At 41.6% G+C, this 27,384-nt stretch overlaps 1 protein-coding gene and 8 non-coding genes across 9 annotated transcripts; 4 read left to right on the forward strand and 5 right to left on the reverse strand.

Annotated features, from left to right (window-relative positions):
• Nucleotides 1–1,612: 1,612 nt before the first annotated feature.
• trnal-caa (transfer RNA leucine (anticodon CAA)) lies at nt 1,613–1,694 on the reverse strand. Its single transcript has one exon. It is a non-coding gene; the product is annotated as a tRNA-Leu (tRNA).
• Nucleotides 1,695–2,195: 501 nt separating this feature from the next.
• Nucleotides 2,196–23,128, reverse strand: LOC116676024 (uncharacterized). The gene is made up of 5 exons (XM_032507431.1): nt 22,829–23,128; nt 10,704–12,125; nt 9,703–9,797; nt 7,267–7,289; nt 2,196–2,737 (listed from the first exon to the last, which is right to left on the reverse strand). The coding sequence occupies exons 2-5, from the start codon at nt 11,760–11,762 to the stop codon at nt 2,196–2,198; spliced, it is 1,719 nt and encodes a 572-aa protein (XP_032363322.1). The 5' UTR covers nt 11,763–12,125; nt 22,829–23,128.
• trnan-guu (transfer RNA asparagine (anticodon GUU)) lies at nt 3,040–3,113 on the reverse strand. The gene has a single exon. It is a non-coding gene; the product is annotated as a tRNA-Asn (tRNA).
• trnas-uga (transfer RNA serine (anticodon UGA)) lies at nt 4,780–4,861 on the reverse strand. Its single transcript has one exon. It is a non-coding gene; the product is annotated as a tRNA-Ser (tRNA).
• Nucleotides 5,872–6,087, forward strand: LOC116676026 (small nucleolar RNA U3). The gene has a single exon (XR_004328587.1). It is a non-coding gene; the product is annotated as a small nucleolar RNA U3 (small nucleolar RNA).
• Nucleotides 8,559–8,774, forward strand: LOC116676025 (small nucleolar RNA U3). Its single transcript, XR_004328586.1, has one exon. It is a non-coding gene; the product is annotated as a small nucleolar RNA U3 (small nucleolar RNA).
• A 1,081-nt stretch (nt 23,129–24,209) lies between the features above and the next one.
• Nucleotides 24,210–24,281, reverse strand: trnaq-cug (transfer RNA glutamine (anticodon CUG)). The gene has a single exon. It is a non-coding gene; the product is annotated as a tRNA-Gln (tRNA).
• Nucleotides 24,282–25,499: 1,218 nt separating this feature from the next.
• trnay-gua (transfer RNA tyrosine (anticodon GUA)) lies at nt 25,500–25,587 on the forward strand. The gene is given in 2 exon segments: nt 25,500–25,536; nt 25,552–25,587. It is a non-coding gene; the product is annotated as a tRNA-Tyr (tRNA).
• A 1,611-nt stretch (nt 25,588–27,198) lies between these two features.
• Nucleotides 27,199–27,271, forward strand: trnaa-agc (transfer RNA alanine (anticodon AGC)). The gene has a single exon. It is a non-coding gene; the product is annotated as a tRNA-Ala (tRNA).
• Nucleotides 27,272–27,384: the final 113 nt, after the last annotated feature.

A 27,384-nucleotide genomic window follows, 5' to 3' on the forward strand; every position in this document is an offset into this window, starting at 1 on the left:
TAGCCGGTATAACCAACAAAGTCCTGAAAACACCGCATTCTGAATTGAACAGATCCAAGACAAAATACCATTTAGCTTCTTCACTACAGGCTCCATCTTTCTTTAACTCTTCTTTATTCTTGAGCCAGTAACTGACACGGAAGAACCAATGACCCTCGGATGAGGATCTTGACAGCCAAATAGCTGAAAATGATTTATGTCCAGATTGCAGAGATCTTTTGTCCTCTTCTAAGACCTCCCCGACGCTCCACGGATTGATGGACTTTAACACGCCCCAATCGTTGGAAGATAATGTGGCTACATCCACCAGATCCCTCAGTGTGTTACCTTCACTTCGCTGATAGAGACACAGCTCCCCGGTCTGATACCTAAACATATATCCCCAACTACCACGCTCTCCATTGGGTTCTAAAGACCATTCATCATGCAGATGCCTGTTGAGCGGCGGAGGCTTTTGGATCCTACGCAAAAAAAGCATACTTTTTCTGGGACCATCTACGCCGGGCTCTTGTAAAATGGTTATCCTCGTTTCACTAATGCAGGACGCTCCGTCATCCCCCGACATGGTGAGTGAAAGAATCTGATTTTGACTGCCACACTTGCCTTGTGTTTATGAGAAGAAAAGGGAGGGGGTAACACTCTGTTAAAAGGGGCCCCAATATGCAAATTAGTTAAAACGAGGGGGCCCCATGAGGTAAATCCTCCAACACACACACACACACACACACACACACACACACACACACACACACACACTCCACCCCCACCACACACAATCCACCCCCCTCCAACACTTTGAGCAATCCTCAGTCACTTTTAGCATTGAACCATATAACATGTATGACATAGAACAAAGGGGCCGATCCCAAACATATGCAAATTAGGGCGTGGGAATATACAAATTAGGTCAAAGGTCAGCTGTCAAAAAAGTTAGAGGAAAAGTTAACACCATTCATATGCAAATGAGGACCCCCTGACACGTGTGGGAAAGGGGGAGGGGCCATTCATATGCAAATGAGGGGCCCACACGTGTGGGAAAAGGGGCGGGGCCATTCATATGCTAATTAGGGTCAAAGGTCAGCTGTCAAATCAATTTCACGCATGAGTTTGACGATTAGTGGATCCTTATTCTCTCTATTGTAAATAGGTAATGTTTGTGAAGTATGGTATAGTTTTAGACAGAATGACGGATTGATGAATGCAGCAGTAGCATGTGGTGAAATGGAGAATGGCTAGGTTAACTGAAGATTTTAAACATTGTGAAAATTAACGAAACATATGAACACGTTAAACATATACGGGCATTTAACATATACAGTCTCAGTCTTTGGATGGTATAGGTAGCATATCGCTACCGTGCTAGCCAACATGCACCCCGTAACAGTTACCGACAATTTTGGCAATTAATGAGTATTTCACATTGAACACCTACGATTGGGTGGTCATTAAAAACAGGGCCTTGCGAGTACACATATAAACAGCAGAGTCAGCAAGGAGTCTACCAAGTTGCCTCTTATGACTTTAGGTACTTCACCAAGCTATGTCATAAGAGATGACCTCATCTGATACAACTTCAGGTCATCACATTGGCTGTCCATGCAAAATTTGTAAATGGCAGTAGTGGGATTTGAACCCACGCCTCCAGAGAGACTAGAGCTTGAATCCAGCACCTTAGACCACTCAGCCACACTACCTCCATACAACTATTCTCCACATCATGACAGACACACGGACCTTAATTAACGGTATGCTTGTTTATGTTATTGGAATAACACTTATTGCAAGGCAAAAGCCAATACTTTGTTGAAAAATGCCAATCCTTTATTAAAATTTTTTATCACAATTTGTGAAAATCCTCTTTTGCATATTCACTGTAGAGAGCCATTACTCCTCCAACTGCCACTATTGTTCCAGAGACCATAGGATATACAGTTTTAGATTGTAAGGTAATTGTCCAAAACCACAGACTTCATTGAAATACCTCAAGTGATCAAAACAGTTTGTTAAAATGGGAAAGGTCTTGTTTTTTATTGCAAATTACAGTTCTAAAATTATTCTTTAAAATATGTCCATTTAACATTAAAAAACAAAAGTACAATCATGAAACACATACAACTTAGATAGAATGAACCTGTTCAGGTGGCAATGAAATGATTCCAGAGACGTGGACCCTCTGTCACAGCCAGGGTCCTTGGTCAGGACAACACCCCCCTTCTTGATAGTGCTCGTCTCTGTATGAAGCTGCACACCAGGCAGGTCCTGGATGCACTTGACGTGTTGTTGCTGCACACGCCAGATGTGCTCCATGCGCACCTGGTCCAGCAGTGCCAACCCCATGAGGTCCCTCCTGTTTGCCCCTCCCAGTTCCTGCAGATGGTGGCCTCCTTACCGCGTGTCCTCCTGAGACAGTACTGACTCAGCTCCTTCTTACTGATCTTTGCATCCACCACATGATCAGTCATGGCTGGCACACCCTCCTGCCTGAGTCTTTGCCCGCCACAACAGAGAGAGGTCTCCTGCATCCCACCCAAATATGCAGCAGAGAGACAGCTCATGAAGGTGGGGTAGAGGGAATGAGCGTCAGTGGTACACCCGACCGCCAGCCTTTGCATGAAGTACCAGATGTCCAGCCGTATGTGGAGGTCTGGCCACTCCCCAAACCTTGTCTGCAGCTTGCTGGACCCCTCACTGATGCAGCAGCCACAGTCCACATACAGCAGCAGTGGGGGTGCAATAGCTGACGGATGATGTATCAGTCATTTTGCTGGTGGTTTCTTGGTCACAGCAACAAGCTTGATCATTGACATACAGTTGCACGCCACGTATCACAAAACTGTTGGGTGGGGCCTTATGTATTTGCTTGTATTACATCAAGTGACCTGCATACCAATGACCGCAAAGAGTCACATGTACATGGTTTGCAGAACTGTACCTTCTGATAGACATAAGGCCACTTGGGTTAACTTTGGGCTGCTCTATGGTCTTCTGCAGAAGGATAAATCCCAGAGTTGGCTCTCTCCAGGTTATTTAAGCAACAAACGTCCCTGGGTGGACTTGAACCACCATCCTTTCGGTTAACAGCCGACTGCGCTGACCTATTGCGCCACAGAGACTGCATCTATCTGATGCTTTATGAGCGGGAACTTGATTTTTAAGCCACAAGCATTTGCTTTATGGCTTTTTGAGGTTGAGCTGCACATGTATGCTTATCAGGCTATTTTCCTGTTACTCAGAAATTGGGGAAGCTGACTCATGCAGAAATGTAGAAGCTGGACGTGCATTGTATTGTTCTTACATGTCAATTGGATTCTGACTTTGAATTCGAATATTTGGCATCCAAGAAAATTTCGGAACTGATGATGTATCAGTCATTTTGGTGGTTTCTTGGTCACAGCAACAAGCTTGAACATTGACATACAGTTGCACGCCACGTATCACAAAACTGTTGGGTGGGTCCTCATGTATTTGCTTGTATTACATCAAGTGACCTGCATACCAATGACCGTCAGAGATGGTAAAAGTACTCACTGCCAACACTCAAGTAAAAGTACAGATAATTGTGTTAACAAATTCTCTGGTAAAAGTAAAAGTACTGATTTAACTTCTTTACTCAACTAAAAGTACAGGCTTAGCAATTTACTTAAAAAGAGTAAGAAGACTCGCCCCAATGGTCCTATTAAAACCTCCTTCTACATTCTGGCGGGGACAATGTCTAAGGGACAGTTGGTAGGTTTCATGTGTTGTACAACCTCACTAAGTAATGTCAGAGAAACGGGCTTAAATTCCTCAAACACAGCTGAGTGTGTAGAAGAATTAGATAAAAAGACCTTAACATTAGCACCAGTAATTTTCCTGATAGATGCTACTTTGTCAATAAAATAAGCGAGAGACATTTCTCACATGTACTAATTGACACATCTGTTGGAGCAGAGGTTAACAGAGTTAAAAGTATTAAATAACAATCTAGGTTTGTGGTGATTGCTAGCTATGACAGAAGAGAGATGCTGCATCTTCACCACCTTCACAGCATTCTGGTATGTGATAGACTGTCCCTTAATACACCCAGTGACACGTGTAGATTGTCTTTCCATCTTCGTTCAGCTTGTCTGCAGTGTTGTCTAAGGGCCTTTATGGTGTCATTTAGCCAGGGGTCCGCCTTAGGTTTAACAGCTGTAATTTGATAAGGGGCAATAGAGTCTAGGATTTCAGTGCATGTGGAATGGAACTCAGAGAGAATGTTATCTGGGGAAGAGGGAGAGACCAGACCATTCTTGGCATTAAACTGTGAGTTCACAAACGCAGATGCAAACTCTCCAGCTGAAGAGGAGGTGATGCAGCGGTACCTAGAAGCTGAGGAGACAGGCTTAATTGCGGGTGGTGGAACATGTCTATGTCTGTGGACCCTCATGGAGGCAGCTTGATTGATTGTTATGCTCCCTTATTTGTGCGATATTACCGAGATCTAATGTTTTATCAAACCTTTCTGGTTACTTTTTGACTAATAAAGTCAATAATGTCACTCAAAGTAAGTTACTGGCTGGGCATCAAAGCCATATCAACTGCTTGACAGGCAGCTATGCTCACCACTATACCACCATCGTTGGACAATACAACATTCACTGCAAATCTTGCAACACATCTGGGTATTGAGACTGTAAATAAATGCTCAGAGATGCATTGGTAGCTTCCAGTACCTTTGAGATATTACAAAATTGATCATGAAAGCATATCTGCCATTTGTTATAAAGGGATGTGTAACCACCTTTAAATTATGGCTTTCGTTGACGCCAGAATTCGAACCTGCGAAGGGAGACCCCAATGAATTTCAAGACCATCGCCTTAACCACTCAGCCACGACAACCTAATAAGTAGTGCAATACCGATTTGTCTGGGGGGGTCATATTGTAGTAGCAGATTAGAAATGTATTTTGGCCCTAAACCATTTAGGGATTTATAAACTAGCAAAACTACTTTGAAATCAATTCTTTAAGGCCCAAGAAGCCCGTGTAAAGACCTCAGAACTGGAGTGATGTGATCCAGTCTCTTGGTCTTAGTGAGGACTGGAGTGATGTGATCCAGTCTCTTGGTCTTAGTGAGGACTCGAGCAGCAGCGTTCTGAATCAGCTGCAGCTGTCTGATTGATTTTTTAGGGAGACCTGTAAAGACCCTGTTACAGTAGTCAAGTCTACTGAAGATGAATGCATGGACAAGTTTTTCCAAATCCTGTTGACACATAAGTCCTTTAACCCTTGATATATTCTTAAGGTGAAAGTAGGCTGACTTTGTAATTGTCTTAATGTGGCTGTTAAAATTCAGGTCTGAGTCCATGACTACACCAAGATTTCTGGCTTTGTCTGTTGTTTTTAACATTGTTGTTTGAAGCTTTTAATCAGACTTTTAATCGTTCCTCTTTTGCTCCAAAAACAGCCACCTCAGTTTTTCCTTCATTTAATTTCAGAAAGTTCTGGCACATCCAGTCGTTAATTTGTTCAATGCACTTAGTCAGGTTTTGTATTGGACTATAGTCCCCTGGCGATAAGGTTATGTAAATTAGTGTGTCGTCCGCATAACTATGGTAATTTATATTGTGGTTTTCTATAATCTGAGACAGTGGAAGCCTGTTAAGAACCAGTATTAATGCAAAGAATGGACTGGAGCATTTATTGTAGAGAATAAGTAGGCTGACACTGAAGTATTGAGACAACAGTGACTGAAAATCTAATTCAATCTACATATCGGTCTTCTTAAAGATCTAAAGAGATTTTCTCACCTCAGAGTCATCTGGAGCACGTAACGATTAGCTTCTGTCCCTCTGAACCCTGAGTGACAATCACTCTGCAGTGAATGAGATGCAGTTCCCCCCGTCTAACCAAGACTATACTTTCAGGGATCATTTCTAGAGTTTCTGACTTGAGGAATGTGTTTCTAAAGTGTTTGGTCTTGCTGACCACGATGATGAGTTGTGATATTACTTTCTGAGTGTGAAGTTGACAGAGAGTAATGATTCACTTCATATGCTCTCTGTCATTGATGATCGTTCTTTACTTCTTTATGGAGAATTGAGGAAGGGAATATGATCAGACTGGTATTAGAAGGTATTTGGAAACCTAATGTGCGTGAAGGTAATAAAACATGTTAAGCTTTCTTTAAAACTGAAGTTAGTCAGTCTTGAAGTATGTTTAGTCCATGGTGGACAAGGTTGCTTGAAAGGGTTAAAACACCTACTTTCTTGACTTTGTAATGTTTTATGTCCAGTGTAAAAATGTAAACTGAGTTAAGCTATAATTCATTTTTATTTCTACCTTTGCTTTTCCTACTTTGACACATCAAAAAGGTGCATTGTTTGAAAGCCCATCTCTACACATCCATGTTCCACTCCCACAGGTGTTTCCACTTGACTAGTCAGACTGTGTGGCCTTTACAGGCTCAGCTTGATTGACATGTATTAAAGGGGTGGAACGGTACACTGAAGTCCCGGTGGACGGGATGGCGTGTTGTAACGAGGTTTGAGTACATACAGCAAATACTTGAAGCCAGGTTACTCTACGAGTGGATACGGAGCATTGAAGGTGATGTGGAAATCCTGATTGATTCAGTGATTTTTTGGCCCTATTTGTATTTGGATCTAAAGGCTGGTTCACCACTGTAGGGAGGAGACGTTGGACAGTTTTCGTTCCAGTGATTGGCATGTCTGGGTGATGGCTTTGATATGCGTTAGCATGTTGGATGTGTTTCCACTTATGTACCAACAACACAGACCCACAGTCCTCGTTTTATCCACCACTTTCTCACCTGTACTACTGGAACTGACTGGGAAACCAAAGTTTCCCCGTGGGTCGCCACCACTCGCCGTAGGAGAGGCTGCTCTTCCTTAGTGCTGCTGGCTCTGACTCATATGAAGGGAAATATGGGGCAAAAGGTGGGAGCTTTCAGAAGAAAAAAATCTGAACTTATATGTTTAAATTTGCACTTGCAAAAATATTCACACACGTGTGATCTTAATTTGATGTCACACAATGAAAAAAAACACAAGAAAAAAAAATCTGAATTTGTAATTTGCATTCGTAGAAAATATTCACAAACCGGTATTCTGAATGTGAAGTCACAGAAAAAATATTCACAAATGTGTAGATTGATATTTCCATGAACAGATTGACAGCTGCAAGCGTGTAGTGCAACATTTACTCGTGTACTTTTTTTTTATTCTGGTTCATTTTCCATCACAACCACAACTCAGTGATGACACCCTCTCAAACTAATGTGTACCTGTGGACTGAGTCTGTGGAGCTCTGAGCCAACAAGACGGGGGGGAATCAGGGTTCTATCACCAGATGAGGGACAACTCTGTCTGGCTTATTCATGTAGCATGGAAGCTACCGTTAGCTAACTAGCCAACGGCCGGGCCAACTCACAATCGGACTGAACATTGTTCTTGAAAAAATGCTAATAAACAGTTAAAAACACTAAAAATAACACTGTAATATTTTTCTTGTCCTGCCTATGCACCACCTGTCTGTACTTTGTATATCACATTGCACTTTTCTGGTTAGACACAAACTGCATTTCGTTGTCTTTGTACTTGTACTCTGCACAATGACAATAAAGTTGAATCTAATCCAATCCCCCCCCAAAAAAAAGATGGATGTCTTCGCACAAGAGCAGTACACACAAGTATGCGCCGTTTGGGACGTCATTTTCTCTAACTCCAGTAACTGTGTGTGTTCAGCAACTTCCTATTATTTAACCCTTTGAGACCTAAGGTCATTTTTATAGCTCATTGTCCGTCTGCTTCTATTTTCTATAAAAGCTTGGAAAACCTCAACCCTGGTGTCTCCAGTCAAGATATCAACATCATTTTATTCAGAACAAGCTGGGTCATGAGGATATTTGTGCTGCACTGAGGTCACTTGAATGATAAAAATGGTTGTAGGACCTTAAAGGGAACATGAATCTTCCAGATATGTATTGATATAACGAGCTGAGCAATGAGAAATGAATGCTTTGTTAAACACCAACAAACAGGAAATACACTTAGTTTTGATACAAAGCATAGGAAATAACAGAGGATGGTTTCGATCCACCGACCTCTGGGTTATGGGCCCAGCACGCTTCCGCTGCGCCACTCTGCTCTACTGTTTATGACGAAGGGCTGGAAAATCTGTTATTGACATTTTGAGGGAAGGTGGCAACCAAGGCTCCGACAGCTTACAGGTTGTAAAGTTAAACATTTGGTAGACCTTGCAACTATCTTTTATGTGAGCTTCCTGATTAATCCTACATTGATTATTCACAAGTAACACTTGTGATTGGCTGGTGTTTAATGCAAAGAAAGGACTGGAGCAATTATTGTAGAGAATAAGTAGGCTGGCACTGAAGTATTGAGACAACAGTGACTGAAAATCTAATTCAATCTACATATCGGTCTTCTTAAAGATCTAAATAGATTTTCTCACCTCAGAGTCATCTGGAGCACGTAACGATTAGCTTCTGTCCCTCTGAACCCTGAGTGACAATCACTCTGCAGTGAATGAGATGCAGTTCCCCCCCTCAGTCTAACCAAGACTATACTTTCAGGGATCATTTCTAGAGTTTCTGACTTGAGGAATGTGTTTCTAAAGTGTTTGGTCTCGCTGACCACGATGATGAGTCGTGATATTCCTTTCTGAACATGAAGCTGACAGAGAGTAATGATTCTCTTCATATGCTCTCTGTCATTGATGATTGTTCTTTGTTTCTTTATGGAGTATTGAGGAAGGGAATATGATCAGAGTGGTAATAGTAGTAAATATGTGAAAAACTAACATCAGTGAAGGTAATAAAACATGCTAAGCTTTCCGATTAACTGAAGTTATAGTCAGTCTTGAAACTTGTTTAGTCCATGGTGGACATGGTTACTTGAAAGGGTTAACAACTACTTTGTAATGCCTTATGTCCTGTAAAAATGTGACATGAGTTAAGCCATAATTAATTTTTATTTCTACCTTTGTTTTTCCTACTTTGACATGTCAAAGAGGTGCGTTGTTTGAAAGCCCATCTCTACACATCCATGTTCCACTCCCACAGGTGTTTCCACTTGACTAATCAGACTGTGTGGCCTTGTGAAGAGATTTCTCTCTTCACTTTTAAGATGGCTCAAGAGATGACACGGGACAACCAAGCTACTTTTTACAAAGGGCAACCTGCTAGGCTGAACACCCAAAAGAGAGTTGCGCCGAGGCAGTTCCTTGCTTCTTTATTTATAGGTTGATACAAACAATAATAGTGTGTGAGTGTGTAATCATCATGTGGTTGGGTTATAGGTTGATACAAACAGCATAGTGTGTGTGTGTGTGTGTGTGTGTGATTGGGCCTCCGTCCTTGGTTAGTGAGATACATGTTTCAATAAGAGAACGTGAGATACATGTTTCAACAAAAAGAACATTCTGTGAAATGCTTGCATAAGCTTTTATGAGTGCAGAGTGTGACAATCACCCATATATCGCTACACAGCCAAGCAGTTGAATATAGTACATTGAATATATCTTATAACATTCCCTCCTGTTTGTCATACTCTGTAGGCATCAGACAATAACCTCTTCTTTCGATTTTCAGTTATGTCATCATGTGAGAGCTTTTACTCCTTATTTACAGTGTTGTAGAGTCAGAGGTTACCAGCACTTGACTCTAGGTGGGGCTAGAGTTCTCAGTACTCTGCCCTTTTACACAGATGTGTCGTCACTGTCGCTGTTGTCGTCCCATGGTCTCTTGTGGATCTCTCTGGTGCTATCGTAATTTCCGTCAGGGCTGTCAGGGTCTCTCTGTTGGAGTGTCATGTAGGTGTACACATGGGCAGCCAACATTCTATCCATCATTCTTGATATACATGGCATAATACATGTTGAGCATAGACAACATAACACTACTAACATAATCACAGGTCCTACTAAGGTTAACAACTTCTCTCTCCAGCTTCCTGACATCAACCAGTCCCAAAAACTCCATCCTGTAGAGGGAGCTACATCATCTTTTTTCATTTGGGCTAAGAGGTTGTTAAGGTGTGTGACGGTTTCAGTAATGTTGCCGGCTACGTCTGGGATGTATGTGCAGCACTGGTCTCCTATCACATGACACAATCCTCCTTGAGATGCTAGAATGATATCGAGAGCCAATTGATGTTGTGTTAACGTATTACGTACTGCAGCAGCGAATGGTCCTAATGCACTGAAGCCCGAGGACGTTATGGATGTTAGATTTTCCAATTGCACATGTAGCTTGTCGATATTATGTGCGTTCTTTACTGTGCCCCACCATGGGAATGTTCCTGCCATGAGTTTCTCTCCTTCAGATGTCATTAGGGCAGGGAGGACGCTACGCCTGCTACGTGGCTTGTAGTGTGCGTAATGGTGTGTTGTATGGTGTAGTCTAGCATGGATGGTTACAGTGGGACTCAAATAAACTAACGTACAGGTGCCAGCCCAGTGTGGGGCAAGGGCCTGATACATATTCCTTCCACACAACCATACAGCCGAGGTGGTGCATAAGCCACCATCATCTGATGGGCCATATACATCACTAATCCAAGTAACAACGTCTGATGTGCCTGTCACGTTGCATTTTGAGATGTTAAAGACCTTACCACAAGTAGCGTTAATGTTGAGTGTGCATCCTGACGTTTCCCCTACATACAGATTATCTGATCTGGCATTAGCTCGGGTGAAACATACGGGATAGGTGGTCTCAATTTGGTCTGAGGGGATTACCATAAGGGGCCTGGTCAGGGCCTCATCTTTTTTATACCCTGTTGACAAATTTGCCCTTATGGGTAAATTGTCAAACTGAGTGCAGTTGTCACACTGTGTGGCGTTTGTTCTCCACCAATTGGAATATAATTGGTCATTGCTATTTCGTGGCTTAGTAATGTTTCTCAGGCTACACATCATACATTGCACTTCACGTTCTGATAACGGTTGTGGTCTGACAAACATTGATTCACTTATACTTTGTGGGAAGAATGTACACGCGTAACAAGATTCATTAATTTGTCCTGCCTGAAGTATAACTAGTAGCGACTTATACCATGTATTTGCATCTGGATCTAATCCTAATGGATGGTGGAAGATGGGCTGGAATTTTCCTACGATCAGCACTTCTTTTGCCTGTGAGTCCACGGGAGCCGGTACGACTACCCCTGGCTGGATTGGGGTGGATGCATTGATTTTAGGGGCTATGCGACAAAAGGCATATTGCCAACATGGATCAAAACCGTTTGCAAAAGCGCAGATTTGATGTTGGGTACAATTTTGACCCTGATTGGGGGTAAAGTCTTTTCTCGTGGTGTTTAGATGGAAAGAGAACTTTCCATTTGTGTACGTGAGATTAGAATACATCTGTTTTACGTCAGATTTGTAAAAACCAAATGAGTTTTTTGACCAATGTTTTTCGGTGGTTGCTACCACGTGGCCCCAGGTTGAACCCCCATAATCAGGGCTAGGCCTAGCTTCTATGTACCATGGATACCCCTGCCAGGTCGAGGCACTCCCAATCCACCCACCATATTGTTTAGTAAGGGCGCTAGCAGGAACAAAGAATGTTGCGTCTATTGAGCCATTATAACAAAACCATAAGACGTCAGCTGTGTGTCCCCATGTATCTTTAGACCCGCCATGACAAGGGTCCTTGTGGTGTCCAACGGTTGGAGATGCCTGCTGTATGGAGGCATCCTGTGGTGTAACACATGCAATTGTTAACAGTACCAATAATATCCAAACTACCCTCCCCATCATTTCACCTGCAGGAAACACACAGGGTGGTCTTATCCACGTTGGTTGTCTTCGCTAGCCCTTGTTACCAGGATTTCTCCCGTTGTCCCCTCTGAAGGACCCTTGTGGTCTCTTCAGGTAGGTGGACCGTCCCAAGGGAATGTCTAGTCTTCTCACTATGTGTTACCTTAGTCTTTTGATGGATCAGTGAGGGCTTCCACTGGTACTAGTTTACAATGACCCTCATGGATCCATGTCGCCCGTTCAGCTATTTTTATAGCTGTTGGTGTTGTCAGCAAAACTTGGTATGGGCCTTCCCACCTGGGCGCTTTCCAGTTGGACCTGTGTATCACCTTGATCAGGACCCAATCTCCGACTCCTGGTTTCCTGTGGACAGAGGGCACATTTCCATCTGGGACGTGGTTAGTCTCAATTATTTCTTTCTGATCTAACATTTGTCTCATCCAGTCAGCTAAAGTGTGCTCCTTATCTGCCTTTTCCACAGAGCCATTATAAATAGGTAATGGGAATGACTTGGTTGGATATATCTCAACCCATTTAGTAATAATTGATCAATAATTACTAAAGCGTATTTAACACCCTTCTCATGATTTAGTTCAATAAAATCCATATGTACAGTATGAAATGGATGAGGAGGTGTAGGGAATTGACCTCTTTTTGGTCTTAATTGGGCCTGTGAGTTGTTTTTTAGGCATATCATACATCGAGCTACAAACATTTTAGCTGAGCTTTCAAAATTTATTGTATAGAAATAGTTATTAACCATAGTTACCATATCCCTCCTGTTGACACATCAGCTATGGGTCACTAATGCTGCTGTTTGGTGTAGGGATTTTGGTAAAACTGGTTTGTTGTTGATGGTATAGACGTCATTAACTAAAGTAGCGCCCCCTATGAATCCATTGTTGTATCTCTTTAGCTGGGGCTGCAAGTTGCTGATCCTTCAATATGTCTGTGGTGATTATATCTGTGTGGTATATACTTGTGGTTTCATGTGTCTGCATGGCAGCGGCTTTCACTGCTTTGTCTGCAAAGTTGTTTCTTTTAGTGATGTATGAATCATCTGTCTGGTGTGCCGCACATTTGCATAGGGATAATGAGTGTGAGGCACACTGCATCTAATAGGTCTTGTAAGACACCTGCGTGTGTTAAAATTTTTCTACTAGAGGTTTTAAACCCTCTATGTTTCCATATTTTTGCAAAATGGTGTACTTCTCCAAAGACGTACTGACTGTCTGTGTAAATATTAATGTCCTGTCCTTCATGCATTTGGCATGCACGTATTACTGCCACAAGCTCCGCTGTTTGTGCTGAGGTTGTGCGCGGTAATGTTCCAGCTTCTAATACTTCTGTCAGTGTGGTTACTGCGTAACCCACACGGTTGGTTCCAGTGCCGTCTTTGGATGCTGAACCATCTACAAAAATATCTTTGTTTCCTATTATTGGCTGTTGTGAAATGTCAGCACGTGGACGAGTGTACTTTTCTATCTCAGAGACACAGCTGTGTGGTGCTCCGTCTGCTGATGTGGCTACTGCTTCTGCTATGTTTATGCCTACACACTTTTGCAAAATGATGTTATCTCGTGACAGTAGTACGCTGATAAGTTTTAGATGTCTGGCATGTGTAACAAACGGTAAGTGAGCGTGCAGCAACACCTCTTGTATTGTGTGTGGAACACATACTGCAACATTGTGTCCTAATACTACATCTGCACAGGCCAAAACTGCTTCATATGCTGCACAACACCCACGTACACAGTCTGGAAACCCACTTGCAATGGAATCAAGTTGTTTAGAGTAGAATGCCAGGGGTCTATCTTTTTCCCCCCACTTTTGAGTCAGCACTGCTGTCATGTAGATATCTTTGTGTGACACTAATAGCTTGAATGGTTTACGGTAGTCTGGTAGTGCCATAATAGCATTTGTCTGTAATTCCCCTTTTAGTTTCTCAAAAGCATTGGTCATCTCAGTTGACCAGGTGACTTTATCTCTCATGGCCATATTAAGACCATGTATAGAATTCATTAAGGGCTGGATCATTATGGAGTATTCAGGGATCCATGCCCTGCAGAAGTTACATAGCCCTAAAAATGACATCATTTGTTGTTTGGTTTCAGGCTTTGGAGTCTGTTGAATTGCTTGCTTTCTAGTAGGTAACAATTCTTTCCCTTCCGCTGATAACATGTGTCCTAGACATGCTACTTTCTGTTGCACAAATTGTAACTTGGATTTTGATGCTTTGTGCCCCTCCTGTGCGAGGTGCCTTAAAACTGTTAAAGTGTTCTTTCTGCATAAATCTTGAGTATCTCCTGTTACTAAGATGTCATCTACGTATAGGAGATATTGTCCATTTTGTAATTGAGGACAGGTAGACATAGAGTCAGTTAGCACTTTAGAGTATATAGTGGGACTATTTACAAATCTCTGTGGTAATCTGGTGGATGTATAGACCTTTCCATTCAGTCTAAAACCAAATAGCCTCTGTGCTTCTCTATTTAGTGGGATGGAGAAAAATGCGTTAGATAGGTCAATGACTGAAAACCATTTTGCAGTTGGTCATATGCTGTTCATTATAGTATGTGGATTAGCCACAGTGACTTCCTCTTTTTGTACTATTTCATTTACAGAGGTCTTGTATCATTCGCCATTTTCCTGCTGCTTGTTTCCTTACTGGGAATATGGGAGTTAAACACGTGACTTCTGACAATGTTGTTTCTCGTAATATACCTGATTTTAACATTGAAGTTATTACTGGCTGTATGCCAGCAGTGGCTTCCTTTGAGATTGGCGTACTTTTGGCGTTCTGGTTGATATGACCTTTACATCTACAGGCTGTACACCTTTGACCAGTCCCACATCTGTGGGCCCTGTTGACCATAAATAGTCTGGGAGTGCATCTAAGTCTTTCTGTTGGCCTTCAGTCACTGCCTGCACTGATAGGATTTTTAATCACATGGGGCTGTCCAAGTGGGTGGTAGGCGTCACTCTAACTCTCCATCCTACTGTCTTTTTCTTATATCCTGTGTTAGTATCTGTTCTCCACCCATCGTCACCACCTCCTGTGTAACTCCCTCTCTCTGCTATTGTTACCATCTGCCCTAGGCTGTACCATGTATGGTCAGTTCTCTTTCTCAGTGAGATATGTGGCACATATCTTCCTCTAAACAGCTCTTTATGTTCCTCTGTCAGCATGACTGCAGCTGCTACCTCTCCTTCTGGTGACATGTACAAATTTGTTACTTGTAATGCTCGGCCTTTTAGATTATTTATTTGCAACTGATATGGCACATCTAATCCTGGCGAACTCTTATACCAGAGGGTACAATGGACTCCGTCTGGCTTTTGTTCCTCAAGGTGTGATTTATCACCTTTGTCTGTAATCAATTTTAATAGCTGTATAGCAGCTCCGCTCCCCAAATCTAGTGTCCAATAGTAGTGAGGCTCTTCAGGCCCATAAACTACATTTTCATCTTTCATTGGCACACATTTCATACCATGATTTGTTGGAACAATAGCCAAATTGAATGCTTTTAATAGGTCTCGTCCTAGTAGGTTTATTGGACAGGAGCTGTCTATCAGGATGGACATTTTTACTCTTTTGTTTGTCTCCGGGTCCTCCACCCATAAGTGTTTGGACATACGGTTTTGTGTGATATGACCTGAGGCACTTCGTACCCATACTATTCGTGTACTGGGCCGGAAATTGGGTGGTTTTGCAGTTACTACTGTCTATGAGCTCTTTAAAAGCAGCCACCCAAGCTACTGGGTTGTGTTTTGAGTCGGGGAGCCCCTCTAAGGCCTTTAGCATGTCTCTGTTAGTCCATGCTCTATATATTTTAATAGTGGGTCTCATATCTGGTCTGTCATTTTCATCTTTTTGTCCATATCGGGGGTTAGCTACCTCTACTAAGGGGTATTGTCCTGTGATGGGTGTCGGTCTCTCATCCTCAAAGCTGTCTTCACCTGCTCTATCACATTCCTCATCCTCTGTGTCTATGTCATGCCATTCAGACCAACCCTCAACATGGTCTGCTAATTCTTGCATTGGATACAAATCTTTCTGTCTTCCCCTTGGTGCATCTGTGGACCTTTGTCCCTTTGCTTTCACCAATCTGCTTGGTTGCTTTCGTTTTGATACTGTCTGTGGTTCACTCTGACTTTTAGATGAGCCTTTACGGCTGTCTATCTGGCGTACTGGGGTTGTTTTTGGTTTTGCACCTCCAGTCGTGGAGCTAATGCTCCCTGTCCCTGAACTTTCTGCTCCGCCTCTCGGAGCTGGCCTGGGGGCCATACTCTTAGATGTTGTTGGTGTCTCATCTTCCTCTCTCACCATAACTGCTTGTCTGAGTTGCTTCTCCTTTTCCTTTTCACTTTTTTCCCTTTCTTGACTTACTGTTAACCATCTGTCAGATAACTTGTATTCCTTACGTCTCCTATCCTTTTTTGGTTTTGATTTAACAATTTCCAACTTCAGCGCTATCTGTAATTCTAGGACATCTGTGGTCCGTAACTTCCCTTGAAAACCATGCTTTTTTTTCGGTCTCTACTTATCTGGCCTGCTCCTGGATATTGTTGTCCCATATACCTTTCATCTCACTCCAAACTTGCTAAGACTTTTTCTCTTTCTTCTAACTTATTGTCTTTGCTCTGTGTCTTACCCATTATTCATTATCCGGGTGATTTACCTGACACAGGAGATATATTTCTTGGAGACTATCCTGTTCGCTAGGTATTATATTAGTCTGTATTTGACTTGGTGAAATACTGATATCTACTATGCAATCAGGAGTGTCATCAGTATATCGTTCTGGTGATAAACTATATCGGACCTCTTGAATTATTTTGTCCTCGGTTTTGTATTTTAGTACAAAAAGGATCATTCTCAAAATTCACTGACACACAAGTCTTGAGACAGGACAACAACACGCACTTCTACACCATGTAACCTGGTGCGGTGCTGTTTTTATGGACTGTGTCCGACCTTTTGTCTTTAGACGTCAGTACTTCTTTTGTAAATGACAAAACAACAAACTATCACTGTGTCAGTCTCTATAGACCCTTTAAATCGACTTCAGTGATATTATTCATTCACATTCACATTCACACTCATACACTGTTCCTTCTAGGCCTGTTATGCGTTTCTTTGTCACTGTATTTCTTGTTAAACTGTTTTATTGAGAAATCAGACATGAGAATTACAACCTCAACAATACATGTTTGTTTTCTCTTTTATGTGAACATAAAACATAAAGACAATACAAAATTAAAACAAAACAAAAGTGACATAAATAAGGACATTCTCAAGACCCAATCACCTCCCCCAGCCCACCCTCCTCCCCTTTCCTGGGACTTACATCAGATCACATCGATAATCAAAACAAATCATCTTCAAATAGGGTTATTAATATATTGCTGAAGGGGTTGCCAAGTTCTGTTGAATCGCTTTAAGTTATTTGCTAATGAGAACCGTACTCTTTCCAAATGAGAGAGCCTTACCAGTTCATCCAGCCACAATTTAACCGATGGAGCCTCTGGTTTCTTCCAGAACATCAACACTAGCTTTTTTCCTATGATAAAGGCATAAGACAACAATTGTCGTTGGTATTTATTAAATTGAGAAAGCTGAACAGAAACTCCGAGTACAATCAGAAGTGGGTCCAGCCTTAACTCTATACGGAGCATATCTGATAAAGTTTTAAATACGCCAGACCAAAATGGGGTTAATTTTGTACACAAAGAGTAAGAATGGAGAAGCGTAGCTTCTGCAATATGGCATTTGTCACACAGTGGGGATGTGTTAGGAAAAATTTTATGCAACTTCACCTTACAGTAATGAAGCCTGTGAATAATTTTAAATTGAATAAGACAGTGTCTAGAATTGGCAGAACACTTGTGAATATTCTCCAGTGCAGCCTTCCAAAGTTCATCACTTATCTCCGTTCCTAATTCCTGCTCCCAGCCTGATCTAAGGCCTTGCATGGACGGCGAGGAGCTGGATAATAACACATTATAAATCTGGGAGATCAGATGTCTTCCTCCACCACCCAGCTTAAAGAGTTCGTCAAATCGTTAGGTAATATATTCTCTAAAGTGCGCATGTGTTTTTTGACATATGCTCTGACCTGTAGATATCTAAAATGATTGTGTTTATGGAGACCAAATTTGGCCTGAAGTTGAGAGAAAGAGGCAAAGTTACCACCCACCAGCAAGTCACCAATAGTCCTGATACCTAAATCTTTCCATTGTGTATAACCTGAATCTAAAGTGGAAGGAACGAATGAAGGATTCTTTGCTATTGGTATTAAGGTAGAAATGGATTCAATACCAAACTGGGATTTTATCTGTTTCCAAATACGTATAGTACTGTGAATGATGCAGTTATTGTTGTATGCCAAGGTATCTGTACTTGTGGGTGACAGAATAAGAGCGCTAATTTCATAAGGGCTGCAGTCTTCCTTTTCCATTGTGATCCAATTGGATTGTGTAAAATTACGATCTAACCAAATTGTACAAGATTAATAGTAAAATGAAAAGTTTGGGAGGGACAGTCCGCCCTCTACTTTTGCCTTGCAGAGATGAGCTTTGCTAATTCGGTGTGTTTTATAGTCCCACAGAAATGGAACAATTATAGAATCAAGTTTCTTAAAAAATTTCTTAGGTAAAAAGATGGGAATATTTTGAAACAGGTAAAGGATCTGAGGGAGAAAAACCATTTTTATTGCATTGACTCTACCCACTAGGGAATGGGAAGAGATTTCCAAAACTGGATGCTATTTTGTAGATTCACCATAAGGGGTGAGAAGTTAGCTTCATAAAGTGAATTAAAGTCCCTCGTAATCTCTATTCCAAGGTAAGTAATCTTATCATTAGCAATTTTAAATGGCGTACTTTCCAAGATCGAAGAGTCTTTGAGCTTAATTGGCATCAGTTCACTCTTAGACCAGTTAATCCTATAACCAGAAAACCTCCCAAACTGAGAGATTGTGTCTAGGAGCGTTGGTATGGTACACTGAAGATTGGTTATGAACAGTAGGATATCATCCGCATATAAGGAAATTTATTTATAGTCCCTTTAGTAATGTATCCCTGCACAAGCGGGTTGGCACGAATTGATTGAGCAAGGGGTTCTAGGGCCAAGACAAAAAGTAAGGGCGAGAGCGAGCAGCCCTGTCTGGTGCCCCTATGTAATTGAAATGCAGGAGATAGTGTCTTATTAGTAATAATTCTAGCACAAGGTTTATGATAAAGGATTTTTAACCATTTTTCAAAGTGTTCACCAAGATCATATCTTCTCAGGGTTGCAAAAAGGTAGGGCCATTCTATTTGGTCAAAAGCCTTTTCCGCGTCGAGGGAAAGGACAGCCAAATCAGAAGTTTCCTCTTTCTGAGAGTAGATCACATTATAAAGACGTCGCAAATTAAAGAAAGAGTGTCTGTTAGGTATAAAACCCGTCTGATCGGGTGAATCAGTTTATCCATTAATAAAGTCAATCTATTAGCTAGAATTTTGGCTAGAATCTTTTGATCATAGGTTAATAGTGAAATTGGCCTGTAATTACCTACTTCCTCAGGATCCTTATCCTTTTTTGGTATTAATATTATTGTGGCTTCTCTCATAGTAGGCGGTAGGATATTATCTGAGTTTGCTTGGGTGTACATTTTTAGCAAATAAGGTGATAATAGGTCGCTAAATTCTTTATAAAATTCCCCAGGATATCCATCAGGACCAGCTGTTCTCCCACTTTTCAGTGATTTGATAGCAACCTGAATATCTATGCATGAGAGATTTGCATTAAGAGAGCTCTTATCTTCCTGAGTTAAAGTTTGGAGATCACAGCTATCTAAAAACGTCTGTATAGTTAAATCATCTTTCACAGCCTTGGAAGAGTACAGTGATTCGTAAAACTGTTTAAAGCTATGATTAATGTCTTTGTGTGAAGTTAAGACTTCTCCATTTTCTGATTTAATTTTGTTAATTGTGCGGTCACTTTCCATTTTCCTTAATTGCCTAGCCAATAACTTATTAGGTTTTTCCCCAATTTCAAAATACTTCTGTTGAGTAAAAATGAAAGCTCTAGTGATGTGGTCTGACAACAATTGATTATATTTGTACCTCAGCGAGAGAATTTTTTTGTGAGTTTCTGTGGAAGGTTGCGTAGCATTATCCTTGTCCAGACGCCTAATTTGTTGCTCTAAATCCACCAATTCTGCACGATTCTTTTTCCTCTTTGCTGCTCGAAAAGATATAATTCCTCCCCTTAAGTAGGCTTTCATAGTTTCCCACAGTATTGAAGGAGACGTTCCCGGAAGGTCATTCATTTCAAAGAAAAACGTAATTTGCTCTCTGACAAACTTACAGAATTCTGGTTCTTTCAATAGTTGTGGATCTAATTTCCATGTTCTTCCAGTTTGGTTCACATGATCTAATTGTAAATTTAGAGAGAGTGGGGCGTGGTCTGAAATTGCTATATTGTGATATTGTACTTCACTAGTATAGGGCAATAATTTTGCATCTATCATTAAATAATCAATTCGTGTGTACACATTATGAACATGTGAGTGGAATGAGTAGGCTCTCCCTTGAGGGTTAAAGATCCTCCAGCTATCAAACAAATTAGAATTATTTAAATATTCCTTAAGGAAGATACTAGCATTAGAGGTCGATGCTCTACGTGTTGACGAGCGGTCTAAATATGGATCTAAAACAAGATTCAGGTCCCCTCCAATAATTAGATTGGTCTGCGAGATGTCAGGTATCTGGGCTAAAACATGTTTGTAAAAAAGTGGAGAGTCTATGTTGGGGCCATATATATTGACCAGAGTTATAGGAACAGAGTACAATTCTCCTACTAATATTAAATATCTGCCTTCCCTGTCAGATATGGTTGATCTATGGGTAAAAGGTGTACCTTTTTTGAATAATATTGCCACGCCTCTAGCTCTCACTGCACAAGTAGAATGATAAGCTTGCCCTGTCCACCTGCATCTCAGTTTAATGTGCTCATTCTTATTAAGGTGAGTTTCCTGAAGGAAAATTACATCACTGGACAGTGTTTTTAGGTGCACTAATATCTTACCCCTCTTAACAGGATTATTCAAACCTTTAACATTCCATGTGACCAAGGTAATTTGTCCGCCTTTCTTTGTTTGTGTTGTATTAACCTGCATAGCTCAGAATAGAATGAAAAAGAATATAGAGGTCCTCATAAGTGTAAAAGGGATGATTATACATCATATGTAAGTCCCAGCCCACCCCAAACAAAATACTCACTGTCTTGCCTATACTAAGAAGAATCTGCAAAGTAAGGCGCGACCCCTCTAAGGAAGTTATAAAGAAAAAGATAACCGAAACACTCACACAACAAAGACACATTAACCTACTTAACTAACAACTTCCCTTACCACTAACTCCTAATTAGAAGTTGAAAGAGCTCTGCAAGAATATAAAATTTAAGCACCAAACCGACATCTGAACGGTTGAAAAAAAAAAAAAAAAAAATGGTCCGAAAAACATATATCAAGATATATAAACTACCTATTTATAACTATCAGCCCTCTTCAGATTGTCAACGAAACTTAAGGCAGCTAACTACGTAACCAAGATGAAGAATCTAAACATTATATAAAATTAGCTGGATAAACATCCCAGGAAAGTCCAACATTGAGTACTACCAGAATCCAGCCACTCCACATCCTCGTTAGGTGTCCGCCACGGGGTCATCTGCATCGCCTCCACCCGTACCAAAGTGGAGCTCCGCGAATTTCTGGGCCTCCTTCGCGTCTGTGAACATTGTTTCTGTTCCTCTGAAAGTCACTCTCAGCTTTGCGGGATACAAAAGTCCATACCGAACTCCCGGCTTGTCCCGAAGAAGTGCTCTGACACCGTTAAATGCAGCTCTGCGTTTCGCAATCTCGGGGGTGAAGTCAGGAAAGATGTGGATCTTCTGTCCGCGGTAGGCGAGGTCTCTCTGAGTCATGGCCTTCCGGAGGATCATTGTAACGTCGCGGTAATAATGGAGTCTCACCACCAACGCCCGAGGAGGTCCCGTGTCGTCTGGGCGCCTTCGTAGGGCTCTATGAGCGCGGTCCACCAGCGGTAAGTCATCCAGCGTCAGCACGTCTTTGAGGAGCTGTGAGACGAATACGTTCAGTTCTACGCCTTTCTCTGCCCCTTCTTTTAACATTGCAATCCGTATATTTTGTCGTCTGGACCTTCCTTCAAGATCCATGTACTTTTCTGTTAGCTGATTCGTTTCTGTGCGTAGACGTTTTATCTCCGACTCTAGCTTTGTTATGGCATCTGCTGACTGTGTGGCCGCTCGTTCTAGCTCAGCTATGGTTGCGCCATGTTGTTCGTTGGACGTTTCAGGACTTGAATAGCATTTGAGTCTCGGTCTTGAGGGTGAGGAGTTCTCCTCTAATAGTGGCGGACACCTCTTCGATGCGAGTGTCAATTGTCTGACAAATTTCGAATTTGGTGGCTTGTAGCTCTGTGCGGAGAGAGTTTATAGCATCTAGGATGGTAGCATTAGCCATCGGGTAGCTACCTTCAGGCGAGTCCGGGGCGGCTGGGCCCGATTCTTTCGCTTTCTTGTCCTTGCTGGAAGCATGCATCCTCAAACTTGCTTTCTTCATGTCCTAATGCAATTAAATGAAGACTAGACTTTCCTCTCTCCCAATCTATAATAGAGTTGTCCAAATGTCGATTTAGTACCAAAAATATTTCTAAATTTGCAGGAGCTCCAGGGAAACGCTGCCTACTCCTCCATTGCTCACTAGCGCCCCCCGTCACTGTATTTCTTATCTGGGTTCTGACTGACCCTCATGAAACAGTTCTGACTGACTGTTTTGCTCTAAAACAGTTCTGACTGACTGTTTTGCTCTAATACAGTTCTGACTGACTGTATTGCTCTAAAACAGTTCTGACTGACTGTTTTGCTCTAAAACAGTTCTGACTGACTGTTTGCTCTAATACAGTTCTGACTGACTGTATTGCTCTAAAACAGTTCTGACTGACTGTTTTACTTTTGTGACCTTACGCATTCATTCGTATGGTGTTCCGTATCTCACCTCCTTCTTGCCAATCGCAGGTTTCGGATCCGGTGTCCTGTGGTGGCGACACCGGTGAACCCTCTATTCACCGGCCGGGACGAATTTACGTCACCGGGCTTTCAGCCCCTCTGTACTGGAGGCTGGCTGTCGACAGGCTTCGGTGTAGATTCTTCCGGCGCCGCCAACACAGTTACCAGATCCGGCTCGAAGGACCAGAAAAATGTGAAGAGATTTCTCTCTTCACTTTTAAGATGGCTCAAGAGATGACACGGGACAACCAAGCTACTTTGTACAAAGGGCAACCTGCTAGGCTGAACACCCAAAAGAGAGTTGCGCCGAGGCAGTTCCTTGCTTCTTTATTTATAGGTTGATACAAACAATAATAGTGTGTGAGTGTGTAATCATCATGTGGTTGGGTTATAGGTTGATACAAACAGCATAGTGTGTGTGTGTGTGTGTGTGTGTGTGTGTGATTGGGCCTCCGTCCTTGGTTAGTGAGATACATGTTTCAATAAGAGAACGTGAGATACATGTTTCAACAAAAAGAACATTCTGTGAAATGCTTGCATAAGCTTTTATGAGTGCAGAGTGTGACAATCACCCATATATCGCTACACAGCCAAGCAGTTGAATATAGTACATTGAATATATCTTATAACAGGCCTTTACAGGCTCAGCTTGATTGACATGTATTAAAGGGGTGGAACGGTACACTGAAGTCCCGGTGGACGGGATGGCATGTTGGACTGAAAAGAAATACTTTGGTGGAGACAGATGACTTCCAGTACCTATGAGAAAACACAATATTGTTTGTGAAGGCACATCTGTAGTTTGGTATACTGTGATGATTTATCAGTGTTCTACTATTCTTGAAGAATGCCTCTCGTTGTCAGCAGGATTTGAACATACGCGGGGAGACCCCAATGGATTTCTAGTCCATCGCCTTAACCACTCGGCCACGACAACCTGGAATTTAGCACTATACCTATTTGCACAAATGTCCATAAACTTTCTAATTGGTTAGTAGTAGTTACCAGACACGGGCAAATTGCAAATCGTAGTGGACTGCCTGTGTCTGTGGATCCTCGTGGAGGCAGCTTGATTGATTGATATGCTCCCTTATTTGTACCATAACAGAAATTTTATATTTTATCAAATCTGGGTTGGGCGAGTAACCTTTCTGGTACTGCTTGACAATAAAGCAAGTAACCACACAACAAAAACTACTGCGATGGCTGGGAATCAAACCCAGATCAACCGCTTGGAAGGCAGCTATGCTCACCACTATACCAACATCACTGGCCGATGCAGTGTATGTTTAAAACCTGTAAGCTCACTTTAAACTAGATGTGGAAAGTTGAAAGGTTGATTTTTTTCACCTGTGCTGTGGCTTAAAAACAGGTTCCACTGAGATTTGAACTCAGATTGCTGGATTCAGAGTCCAGAGTGCTAACCATTACACCATGGAACCTTGAAAAGTTTTGCAAGGGTTGCTACTCAGTTCTTTCATAATTTCCACATGCGTGATGTTAAAGGTACACAACAATCACAACGAAGATGAAAAAGCAACAATTATAGGCCAACTTAAGTCATTTAGCAAGCAAAGCATCAGAGGATGTGGGAAAAAGCAAGTCAAGAACAGGTTTTAAAGGACTTGCCATTGACAGTGATTACAGCAGTAGATATGTCTACTGTGTACACACACATGGTAACTTTACATGTGTTGACAATAAAGATGCTCACAAAACGCTGTTAAATACTTAAATACAAAGAACTGCTAAGTTCTCTATTCCCAATATCATTGGGAATATCATGTCTCAGAAAAAGAGTAGCTGTCAGAAATAGGATTTGAACCCACGCCTTCAGTGGAGACTGCCACCTGAACCTTGGACCGCTCGGCCATCCTGACTGATATAACAAATATAGTAAGTTAAACATGTCATGATATAGGAGGTTCTCAGTCATCCAGGTCATAGTTAACAAGGGAAGGTTTCTCAACTGTCAGCCCAAATATATGGACGTTCATGGAGACAAGGAAGAAAGTCACCAGGGTGGCAATGTGCTTGACAATGGCAATACATTGCACGGGATGTGAAGGGAATGTGCAATACAGGCCAAATCCTCTGGTGGGAATCAAGATCCACCGATGTTTCTGTCCACAATGTCCACCTGAATCACACAGAAAGTGTTGGTCACAGTGACCACTCCCCCACCCATATCTGTCAGTTGAAAGCTGTGGAGAAAGGGGGGTTCCAAAGCTAAACGACGTAGAGTAGAAAATCAACAAATAATTGTGATAATTAATCGTGATCTCCATATTGATCAATCATTTTGGTCATAATCGTGCAGCCCAAAGAGATCTAATGTTTTATCAAACCAGGTTGGGAAAGTAACCTTTCTGCTGACTTCTTGTATAAAAAAGCAAGTAACATCACTCAAAGAAAGCTACTGCAATGGCTGGGAATCGAACCTAGGTCAACTGCTTGGAAGGCAGCTATGCTCACCACTATACCACCATCACTGGGCAATACAATGTTTACTTCAAATCTTGTAATACATCTGGGCGTTGAGACTGGAAGTGCACTCTATCATTGAGCTACAGCCCCTGATGATTCAGAAATTCCCTCCAGGGGGTCCTGTGTTATCACATTCACAAGAATGGAAAGTGTGTGTGTGTATGTGGTAGCTCCCTTCGATAGCTCAGTTGGTAGAGCGGAGGACTGTAGAGGCGTAAAGCTGAAATCCTTAGGTCGCTGGTTCAAATCCTGCTCGAAGGAACAGTCTTTTCCAGTGTTTCCCTTTAGGGATCAATAAAGAATATCTGATTCTGATGTAGAGATGGACAGACGACCCAAAATCATGATACTTCTTGCCGAGATATAACAAGAAACAAAAAAAAATGAGTTGGGGGAGATAGAGTTAAAGAACTTTTTTTCAGGACATTTTGTCGTTCAATATGGCAGGCATTCATATGGCTGTGCATCCAGGGCCAAATGTTTTACCATTTCATCCACTACGGGCCCCTAAGGACACATGGGACTGTGAACGCTTGTTACCCATAGCAACGACAGGTAACAACAAGTAGAAGTACTTCTCTCTTTTTGTATTATCGCCACTATACGGCCCAGGTTAATCTCGGTAAACTTTGCGGAAATCCTGCAAACAGCTACGATGACTGTTTATCTGTAAGGATTTTAAAATCTATCTGTCAACCCCGTCTGGCCCGTATTGGATGGAATGATGTCAATTTGCGCTTTTTATCTGTAACACATACAAATCTGGATGCAACAAAGAACCATTTTCTCCTGTTCTGTACACAACCCAAAGTTTAAAAAAAAACAAAAGATAACTTTCACCGAATCCCTCAGTTAAATCAGAGTCAGTAACTTTACATGTGTTGACAATAAAGATGCTTACAAAACGCTGTACTTTCAATTGGGTTTCTCGTGCACATTCATGTCCTCTTGAATACAAAGAACTGCTAAGTTCTTTATTCCCAATATCAACTCTCAGACATTAGTTCCAAATGAAAACAATTATTGTCAGAAGTGGGTTTGAACCCACGCCTAAAGTGGAGACTGCGACCTGAACACAACGCCTTGGACCGCTCGGCCATCCTGACTGTTCCTACAGATGTTCAGAAGGACCTGTTTGAAAAATTATGATATAGTAAATTAAACGTCATGAAATGGTAGTTTCTCAGTCATCCATGTCATAGTTAACAAGGGAAGGTTTCTCAACTGTCAGCCCAAATATATGGGCGTTCATGGAGACATGGAAGAAAGTCACCAGGGTGGCAATGTGTTTGACAATGGCAATACATTGCACGGGATGTGAAGGCAATGTGCAATACAGGTCAAATCCCATGGTGGGAATCAAGATCCACCAATGTTTCTGTCCACAATGTCCAACTGAGTCCACAAATATACCTGACAGATGGGAAATAAACTGATAATTGTCTTTTTGCTCTAAACGTGTCAAATATTGCCGTACAATGCCCACATTGAGTCCAGATGTGTCCATTTTAGTTCCTGATCCATGCTACTACCCCACAAGTCCACAACTAGGCCGAGGGACACTGGACTTGGTAAAAGGTCCTCCGCAGATGTTTTGTCTGTCATCCAAGAGACTTCTTTAGTTTTTTTACATTACTTTTTATGAATTTTTGACATACTATACTATGACTTTTCATGACTTTTTCTGAAATTTTTCAACATCTTATACTATGCCTTTTTATGCCTTTTTATGAATTTTTGTCATACTTATATACTATGACTTATTAATTTTTTGACATACTCTAAAATGAATTTTTATGACATTTTATTAATTTTTGTCATACTATACTATGACTTACGATTTTTTCAACATACTATGACTTTTTTTGAAAAGGGGAATTAGCTCAGATGGTAGAGTGCTTGCTTAGCATGCGAGAGGTAGCGGGATCAATGCCCGCATTCTCCAGAGGACTTTAGATTCTTCTTGCTTTACAACAAGAACTATAAATCTGGACTTGTTAAGACATACTACACTACAACTTTTTAGGAATATTATACTATGACTTTTATGAATTTTTT

Source organism: Etheostoma spectabile, unplaced genomic scaffold, assembly GCF_008692095.1.
Source record: "Etheostoma spectabile isolate EspeVRDwgs_2016 unplaced genomic scaffold, UIUC_Espe_1.0 scaffold00002619, whole genome shotgun sequence".
Classification (NCBI taxonomy): domain Eukaryota; kingdom Metazoa; phylum Chordata; class Actinopteri; order Perciformes; family Percidae; genus Etheostoma; species Etheostoma spectabile.

What these genes read in the sequence shown, in the direction of transcription:
- LOC116676024 (XM_032507431.1), bottom strand. Translation starts at nt 11,762, where the DNA reads ATGATGGGGAGGGTAGTTTGGATATTATTGGTACTGTTAACAATTGCA. An exon ending in AAATTGAGACCACCTATCCC is followed by an intron (nt 9,798 to 10,703) that starts GTATGTTTCACC and finishes ACACTCCAACAG; the next exon opens with AGAGACCCTGACAGCCCTGA. An exon ending in TCCACAGACTCAGTCCACAG is followed by an intron (nt 2,738 to 7,266) that starts GTACACATTAGT and finishes ATCATCCGTCAG; the next exon opens with CTATTGCACCCCCACTGCTG.